General features: G+C 41.7%; 1 protein-coding gene across 6 annotated transcripts in view; it reads left to right on the forward strand.

The window, feature by feature from the left end:
* PAPSS1 (3'-phosphoadenosine 5'-phosphosulfate synthase 1) overlaps window positions 1–8,091 on the forward strand; it is a 110,037-nt gene extending 101,946 nt beyond the window's left edge. For 4 of the 6 annotated variants that reach the window (XM_006096589.3, XM_014462490.2, XM_014462489.2 and 1 more), the window contains one exon: window positions 7,366–8,091. In XM_006096589.3, the coding sequence (XP_006096651.1) occupies window positions 7,366–7,504 (139 nt within the window). In that variant the 3' untranslated portion in view covers window positions 7,505–8,091. Of the gene's footprint in view, window positions 1–7,343 lie in introns of all 6 variants that reach the window. The other 2 variants (XM_023760460.1, XM_023760461.1) reach the window with 2 other exon arrangements.
* Window positions 8,092–9,886: the final 1,795 nt, after the last annotated feature.

A 9,886-nucleotide genomic window follows, 5' to 3' on the forward strand; every position in this document is an offset into this window, starting at 1 on the left:
ACATCCCCTTCATGGTGGGGGGTCCTGCTGGGGTGCCTGGCCAGCCTGGGTGAGGGGCTGATGGCTGCTTGCAGGGCTGGCCACAGCCCCTTCAGGGTAGGGGTCCCCGCTGGGGTGCCTAGCCAACCTGGGTGAGGGGCTGAGGGCTGTTTTCAGGCTGGCCACACCCCCTTCAGGGTGGAGGGTCCTGCTGGGGTCCCTGGCCAGTCTGGGTGAGGGGCTGATGGCTGTTTGCAGGCTGGCCACAGCCCCACAGCAGGGACCCTCACCCCATGAGGGTGTGGCCATCCTGGGTGAGTGGCTGATGGCTGTTTGCAGGCTCTCCACAGCCCCTTCAGGGTAGGGGTCCCTGCTGGGGTGCCTAGCCAGCCTGGGTGAGGGGCTGATGGCTGTTTGCAGGCTGGCCACAGCCCCTTCAGGGTGGGGGTCCCTGCTGGGGTGCCTGGCCAGCCTGGGTGCAGGGCTGATGGCTGTTTGCAGTCTGGCCAAGCCCCCCAGCAGGGACCCTCACCCCATGAGGGTGTGGCCAGCCTGGGTGAGGGGCTGATGGCTGTTTGCAATCTGGCCAAGCCCCCCAGCAGGGACCCTCACCCCATGAGGGTGTGGCCAGCCTGGGTGAGGGGCTGTTGGCTGTTTTCAGGCTGGCACAGCCCCTTCAGGGTGGGAGTCCCCACTGAGGTGCCTTGCCAGCCTGGGTGAGGGGCTAATGACTGTTTTCAGGCTGGCCACACCCCCTTCATGATGGGGGGTCCTGCTGGGGTGCCTGGCCAGCCTGGGTGAGGGGCTGATGGCTGTTTGCAGGCTGGCCACAGCCCCCAACTACCCAAGCTCCCAGTGGAGGCTGGCTGGAAGCAGGTATCTGGGATTTATTTCTCTTCTATAACAAACTTTTTTGCTTTCAGCGGAGGCCAGAGCCGCCCAGAGCAGTCGGGAAGCTTGGCTTCCTCCATCGCCGGGGCAACCAAGCCTCCTGCTTGCTCCAGCTCCGTGGCTGCTGGCCGCCATCTTGGTTGGGTTAATTTCCATATAGTTGCTCTGATTGACTGGTGGGTGTGGCTTGGGCATAGCGAAGTTATGGTCAATTGGCATCTTTGTCTTTTATTAGTGTAGATTGACAAATGAAAATGAAGCATTCCTTTTTTCCCTCAGAGACTTCTTCTTACTTTGATACTTGGAGCTGATCTTTGTGTTTTCAGAGTACTAGAAATCCTGGTTTCTAAATAAATGAAGATAGTCACATATGCCACAATAGTAGAAAGCAGATGATAAAAACATTTAAGAAACCCTGTGACAAATAGAAAGAAAATTGTTTAATATAGCTAGACCAGTGTCCTTGTTACCTGGAATTCAGTACTTGGGTTCACTTAATTTTTATGGTTGACTTGTAAATAATTAAGCTCTTTGGACTACTACTTTTTAAAATTGCTTTGAAAATGTATCATTTCTCTCTGTATAACTTCCTGCCTTAGTTGGAGGCCTTGTACAGGGAGCAAAGTCCAAGCATGTCAGCGGTCTGCTCAGAACAGCCCTGGGCGGCCTGCTGAGGGGAGCTCAGCCAGATGCCTCAGCCCAGGCAGCTTTATGTGGCGATGGGCATCTGAGAGCTTCCAGGATTAGTTTCCTGAAAATTGAGTCATTCTTGAGTAATCGGAGGCTTTTTTCAGAAGCAGATGAAAAGTGATGTACCTTTTTCTAATTGAGAGAGCACAGAAACCCAGAATTTTGCCCAGCAGGGTATTTGTGGATCCTTTTGAAACCTGTTCATTGGCACTCAGTTAAAAACCCCTGTTCTCAAGCTGCGAGATACAGAGAACAGATGGATGGTTACCAGAGGCGGGAGGGAATGGGTGAGGTTAGTCAAAAGCTACAAACTTCTAGTTGTAAAATAAATAAGTCATGAGGATGTAATGTCCGGCATGGTGACTAGACCTAATAACACTGTATTGCATATTTGAAAGTTGCTAAGCAAGTAGATCTTAAAAGTTCTCATCACAAGACAAAATGTTTGGTTTTGGTAACTGTGCATGACCATGGATTTTAATTAGGCTTATTGTGGTGATAATTTCCCAATACACATATACAACCATTATGTTGTTCACCTGACATTAATACAATGTGATCTGCTAATTATACCTCAGTAAAGGAAATGAAAAGCCACCAAAAAACCCTGCTCTTCTACACTGTTGGTAGATTACAGATTTGTGACCCATTTACGGTAAAGAAACTTGAGTTGACTGCAGTGACTTCAGGAAACCCTGGCAATTTGATATTTGACTGATTGTCTGATAGAAGCAGTTCTCTAACTTTTATTTATAAGACTGAGATAGTGGAAGGAAAACATGATGATTTAAGAATTGGGTTCATTAAGTTCTAGTAATTAAATGTTTTGCATATTTCAATTGGTCTTGGTTTGGAAATAAAAGTTTTGAAATTTGTCATGTATGATGTCAACCAGTGCTTTTTAGTTTTTAGAAAGAAAGACAAATAGCTATTTATCTGGTTGTGAAAAGATGATTTTTTTACCTCATTCTTAAGAATTCTTGGTCGTTGATGTGTATGTACTATATTATATGTAAACATCATTCAAGCTGGATGAAAAGTTAAATAGACCCCAAGTAGTTTGTTAGATTCACTTATAAGTGACCATCATTAATTTTAGTATATTAGAAAAGAAATTCTTCTTTGCTTCTCTGATCACTTAACCATCTAGTTAGCATTTTTATAAAAGCTGGCCTAATGGGATATGAACAGTTACACTTGAAGAGCTATCTACTGTCCCCAGCCCTTGTCCATGTAAATAAGCTTGTGCTAGTGGCTCTGATGGCCACATATGTGGACTGAAAGACAGCAGATGGTTGTAAAGATGTAAAATCTCCAGCAGTTACTGTCCGCCGGAGTTAATCAAGATGCTGGCCACATGCGGTTAGTGTGTCCCATGTGGGAGAAGATGCTGGTCCCACAGGGTCCCACGTAGTCTACTTGGTCGTCTGGTTTCCCCCCTTCCTGCTGTTTAAATGCACTCCCCCTTTTTATAAGAGCTGGAGTTCTCTCAGCTGTGGATTATAAGAATCTATGACCAAGTGGTTTTGAGAAGAAAAAACCAAAACATACTTGTGTTTCTTTTTCCAGGTTCCATGGGAGATTGGTAACTAGTAAAATTAGATAGCCTAAGTAGAGTTGCTTTGTAGTCAAAGCCTTACGTCTTTTATTCAGTAGCCTTCTCTGCTTTGGCAGATTCCTGATTACTCACAGGTGAAGGTCAGAGCTAATTTTAGATCATTCCTGGAATGCCTCAGTTTCTGCTTGATTTAATTATTTCTGTAAAGTCGTGTTCATTTAAATATATAATTGTAAACACTGTGATTCGATTACAGACAGTGACTCTTGTGTCCAGGCCTTGCATCGGACTTTTGATGCCAAACAGAATCCGTATGTGACAGATAGAAGTACAGTTATGAGGCGGAGGGAAATAAATGTGTTTTTCGTAGCCAGGGTGGAGTGCAACCACCACCATGTGGAAGCAGGAACTCCAGTTCCATGTGATGAAGAAATGCCTGTGGCATGCGGGGCAGATGGAGTGTGAAATAGCGTCAGGAAAAGAGGTACCCAGGGACCTTGGTTTTAAAATGCAATTTCAGAAGGAATGCAAGCAAACTTCTGGATTTCAGACAGCTTGGCATTCTGGGGAAAGAAAAGACTTTAATTGGTCTGGCCTTTTTTCCTTTAATCAAAAAGGCAGGACAGAATCATCCAGCAGCTGCTGCGCTCTTGTATCTTTCTCATTGCCATCAACTGCCAAAGAGCGCTTCATGCATGTGACACAGGTTTTCTTTTTCAAAGTCAGAATTTCAAATTTACCTGGCCAGAAAGCTCTAAGGTTATCATTTTCCTCAATGAAGCTTAGTTAGGGAGCTGGTAAGGGAACCTTTTAAGGAACTGAAACATTTAGTCCGAGATTTTGTCAACTGGTTCTCAGCTAAACTAAGTTTACATCAGGCTGGAGCGAAGATGTTGAGATACAATTGGGAAGATATCTGGCCCCCCAACCCCCTTGACCTCGTGCCTAGGCCCGGCTTTGATCCTCTCAGGTGTAACCTGAAGATGAGGTGGAGATAGTTGACTGAGTTGTTGGATTCTATTACCAGTTTATTCCCATACAGCTTCTGGTTACCCTCAGAAGTCAACCTTATGTCTTTGTGGAAACAGTAACCGCCTCACCTTCTTCTAACTTCAAATCATCACTATTCTTTTCTTCATTCTTGACCCTCCTCCTTGTCAAAGCTCCTTTCCCTGTGTTCTTTATTTCAGACCTTCTCCATCTTCCTGTTTCCTCCCTCCTGGTTTTCATCCTGCTTCTAAAATTAGCTCTGAACTTCATTCTTGCCATTTATTTTGTTCTGCCTGTGTACTTACTCTTTTCTTGGGAAAAAAAAAAAAGATCGCATCTTTTCTCCTCTGTGTCTCTGTCATTTTACCATTCCATCTGTTTTCTTCATCATCCACTAAAACTCTTACATTAAAGAAAATTTAAATTCTGGTTTGTAAATCCAGTGTTGTTGTTTTTTTTTTTTCCTTCCTTCATGGCCATCTTCCTTAGCCCCTCTGTGGCCTTAATCTTTTAAAATGTCCCTTCTTCCATGACTTTCTTATAATCAACTTGGTTTTCTTCCTATTCCTTTGACAAATACTTTCTCTTTTGCTGAGCTTATCTGTTTTCTCAAATTCAGTTTTCATTTCAGTGTTGACAATTTACAAATTATGTTTCAAACCCCAACCTTTTCTGATTTTTAAAAAAATCTCTCGTAATCTTGCTTCTAGGCCTAGCTCACATGCAGTACATTTCTTTTTTCTCACCTTAAGTTGTACTCATTCATGGAAGAGGAAGATGATCACTCCCTGGCTGGTGCGGCTCAGTTGGTTGAGCACCATCCCGTGCACCAAAGGGTCTTGGGTTCAATTCCAAGTTAGGGCATATACCCAGGTTGCAAGTTTGATCCCGGTCAATGCGGGAGGCAACCGATTGATGTTTCTCTCTTACCTCTATGTTTCTTTCTCTCTCCCTCTCCATTCCACTCTTTCTAAAAATCAATTTTAAAAAAAAAGAGGGAAATGGTTGCTTACTTCATGTATCAACTGTGGTCACCATTTCATCTGCACGGGCCAGTATAGTACTGTAGCTCTGACTTTTCTGCAAATTGAATAGATGACAGAAGTTGGAGATACCTTCTAGATTTAAACTGTTTGAATCCAGCCTACTTTGAGGCATTATCCATTACCCTTTCCTTCTCATCATCATCTTTGAAGATTTGTGTAGACATTTAAAAGATATTTTACCTGAGAAGATGAGGGCTGTTGGAATACTGGGCACCTGTATGTCTTTTTGCCTCCCTGGTAGTGCAGGGAATAGGAAGAGCAGACAGGGCGACTAGGAGAAGGGGTCGCATGTCTGAATGAAAGAGGTAGTGCCTTCTGCTTGGTAGCAGTGTCACTGCTGTGGGGCCAGAACAGCAGCATCCTGTTCACCTGCTCTCACTGGGGTGGCATTCCAAATGATGGAGGTGTCAGCTTCATGAAAGGAATTTGAAGTATTATACATCACTTTGGATAGAGATTTTTAAAATAAGCTTTTACTCATAATTGTTTTTGATACTTTATTTGATAATTGATAAAAATCATTATTGTAGAAAATTGCAGAACACATATTGAACAAAAGTAAAAGCACTCGTGATACCACTTTGTAGAAATAACCTATTAACGCTTCAGGGTATTTCTTTTTTTTTTTTAAATATATTTTATTGATTTTTTACAGAGAGGAAGGGGGAGGGATAGAGAGTTAGAAACATCGATGAGAGAGAAACATCGATCAGCTGCCTCCTGCACATCTCCTACTGGGGATGTGCCCGCAACCCAGGTACATGCCCTTGACCGGAATCGAACCTGGGACCTTTCAGTCCGCAAGCCGATGCTCTATCCACTGAGCCAAACCGGTTTCGGCCAGGGTATTTCTTTATAGCCTTCCTCCCCCACCCTATCCCTTGTATTTTAACAAAATTGCAGTGGTATTGTGTATAAAGTTTTCTGTCCTGATTATTTCACGTATTAATTACATCATGAACATTCCCCCCCCCCCCCTTAGCTGTACTTTAATAACATAATTCTCCTCAGGGCTATACTATCATTTATTTAGAACCGTCAACTTTTAGGTTATTTATAATATTTGACTATCATAAAACAACTTTCATAATATGTATCTTTCTGCATAATATTTGTCTGCATCTCTGGCTATTTCCTTCATTGATTCCTGGAAATGTGATTAAAACATACCTAGCATCGACTAGAAGGAAGGGCCACTTAGCAGTTTATGATGTCACTGGATCCTCAGGTTAACTCCACAGATAATGAAGTGGGGAGGAAACGTACAGCTTCTAATAGGGAGGTCTGTGATTTGGTGACTTGAGTGACCCAGAACTCATGCTGGGTCCTGGTCTGCTTTCTAGTTGGTTCCGTTGTTTGAGAGAAGATGATGAGATTACCAGTAGACGATATGTGTAATAGCTGTAGGTGCCACATGCTTAATGGTGTAAGGGCTTTGGTGTGTTTTGTAGGTATAGTAGCTTATCAGTGGAATAATAGCAATTATTGCTACCTACTCTCTGTTGCCATTATGAAATTCCAGTTTTTCTCTTAATGTTCCAATATGCATTTAGCCTTTCAGATTCAACCTTCCTAAAAGTTTTTAATCTGTACTAGCTAAATTATTTTTCTCTTTTTTAAGTTCCTAGTTCTAAACTAGTAGTTGCCAGGGGCTGGGGAGCAGAGGGTGAGATGGGTATGGCTATCAAAGGGCAACCTGAGGGATCGTTCTGGTTTGGGAACTGTCCTGTACCTTAACTGTGGTGCCTAAATGAACCTGCACGTGTGATGACATCGCACAGAACTAAATAAACGCCCTGGGAAATGAGCACGGATAACACAAGGGAGATTTGAGTAGGATGGTAAATTGTTTCTGTGCTGACACCCTGATTGTGATGTTATGCTGTAGTTTTGTAAGATGTTACCATTGGGGGAAACTGGCTAAATGGATACATGGGATCTTGCTGTATTAGTTCTTATAATTGCATGTGAATCTACAATGATCTCAGTAAAAATGTCAATTAAAATAGGTTTGCCAGTTCTGAAATTGGATGATTTTCAAGAATGTGGTATTTTTACTCAGTGGTAATTTTGAAATCAGCTTGATAGTCACAAGTCATGTTATCCTTTTTTTTCCCCGGTAAGTTTGTCTACTGTGAACAGAAGGAACAAATGCTTCTTAATATTTTCCTATAACTAAGTTTTTTAAGGTGTGACATAATTTTCTTTCAGCCACGAAGACTTTGAATTTATTTCGGGAACACGAATGCGCAAACTTGCTCGAGACGGCCAGAAGCCTCCTGAGGGTTTCATGGCTCCCAAGGCCTGGACTGTGCTGGTGGAATACTACAAGTCCCTGGAGAAAGCCTGAACTGCTCACCAGTCCCTCCACCTTTGACACTTCACTGAGTAACCAGAGGGGACCGCATAGTTAGTGTTGGCATTTCTTTGTGGTGGTGTCTGTCTGAACACCCTTCCTAAAAACAGACCATTGTCCTTAACTTGCATCAGTTTTGGTCTGCCTTATGAGCTCTGTTTTGAACTAGTGTAATACAGTGCTGATTTTAATGTATCTTTTCCACTTATTATAGTTAATATTCCTATAATACAATTTTAAAATCTTGTCTTTTTATATTATATTTATGCTTCTGTCTCATGATTTTTTTCAAGCTGTTATACTAATTGTAACCAATAATATACACATTGAATTTCATTTTCATCCCTTGAAAAAGGAAAAAAAAATCCACTAAACAATAAACGTGGCTAGAATTTGGGAATTTTACAAGACATCTGTAGCAATTAGATTTTTTTCTACATTGAAAATATAAACTGCTTTCTTTATTCCTTCCTTCCAATCAGCTATTGATTTATAATCTGTTATAATCTAAAGTATTCCTATGACATATGTAAGACCTGAATGAACTTTCTTTATTCAATAAAATTAAACCTTTTGACTTATTTGTGTGATACTTTTCATTTTTATTTTTATTTATTTCAGAGAGGAAGAGAGAGTGAAATAGAAGCATCAATGATGAGAGAGAATCATCAATTGGCTGCCTCTTGCACTCCCTCTGTTATGGGTTAGCTCAGCGAGATAGACCACCGACTCAGAATTTAAATTTTAAGAGCCTTTATTAAGCTGGCCAGCTAACTGCAGCTGTGTCCCTCCCGTAGGAGCATCACAGCTTGCAGTGCTGACCGAGAGTACAGCAAGACCTTTTATCTGCAACACTACAAAGTATTTTTTTTAAAAAAGAAAAAACAAACTGCAAAGCGGTTCATTAGCCGTTCCTGGTACTGGCAGGGTAAAAAGTTTACATAAAATTTACGAGCAGGGTCACACCTGGCTGGGTTTAATCATAACACATTGCTTTTCTAGCGAGATAATTAGCAATTTTTCTCTCCCATGGTCCCTGCCCCTCAGCCTACTCAGTAATTCTTCTTTGTCAGGCCCCTGCCCCTAGCACACCTCCACTGGGGATCAAGCCCACAACCTGGGCATGTGCCCAGACCAAGAATTGAATTCTGTGACCTCCTGGTTCATAGGTCGATGCTCAACCACTAAGCCACATGGGCTGGACTTGTGTGATACTTTTAGTTTTGTTTACATATATGCTTTCTGTTTTGTGAAGTTTCTGATGGAGGAGAGAAGATACAGGTATCTTTTATTACTGGAATCTAATAATTATTAACATTGTATTTCATAGTGAATTTGTAGGTGGGAAAATAATGTATTCTTAGCCTTTCCAAAAACTGAACATGTTTCCCCAATATTCTTAAAACACCTCAGAGGGTGGTTCCAGTAATAGAGAATGATATAGGGAGTAGCAGGATGTCAATTCGTCCATTTTTGGGGGGAGGGGAAGCAACACACCAAGTTTGCTCTTTGCCGCAGTCTTTTCGCTGCAAGGGTTCAGGAATCTGGAGAAGGGCTGCGCATAAATGGATATAGACTAGACAAGAATATAAATTTGGAAGGCATTGGGGGAGCCAGACAGAAACCAGTTCTCTAGTGGAGTGGCTCTCCAAATGTCTGCACTCACAGCTTTTTATTCACACATTTTGCCCTTTAGCAAAGCAGATATACATATCAAAGGTAAGGTTTGGTAAACAATACACGATTATCAGGTTAGGGGAATTGCCCTCAGCTGTTTGGCTCTGCTGAAGATGTCCATCAGCCTTCTGAGGAACTTCTCCCATTTATTATGCTAACTGCTGTTTTTAGCCTCCAGCAGCTCTTGTAGAATATCCTCAAGTTGAATATTTATGTGAAGATGCTTTCTTAGGAGCTGGATATACACTTTTGGTTGAGATGCCAGCTTTTTTGATTTGCAATCATGCTTTGTATTGTGAAATAATCTTGCATGGTTTGGCCTTAAAAATTAAGCATTTTAAAGAGATGGAGATTATGCATGGATATAGTGTGGAAGGGTATAAAATAGTACTCAGAAAAGAAATAGAAGGAAAAATGTTTTTTTAAAAAAAAGGTAAAAATGGGTGGATGATGGAACCAATTAGTGAGAAAGCTGATAAATAGAAAAGAAGTAGAAATTATGAGTAGATATTTTCTAGTGGATAGATATATTTGCTGCGGATACTAAAGAAAGTATTAGTGGGTGATTTAGAGGCTATATGGATGGATATGTTGATGGAAAAAATGAGACATGATTGTTTATTACTTTCTTGGCACCACACTATCTAGATGTGTTTATGTTATAGTTATGATTGTATTAGCATGTAGTTACCCCCATAT

The sequence above is a fragment of the Myotis lucifugus genome, unplaced genomic scaffold (assembly GCF_000147115.1).
Source record: "Myotis lucifugus unplaced genomic scaffold, Myoluc2.0 scaffold_182, whole genome shotgun sequence".
Taxonomy (NCBI): Eukaryota; Metazoa; Chordata; class Mammalia; order Chiroptera; family Vespertilionidae; genus Myotis; species Myotis lucifugus.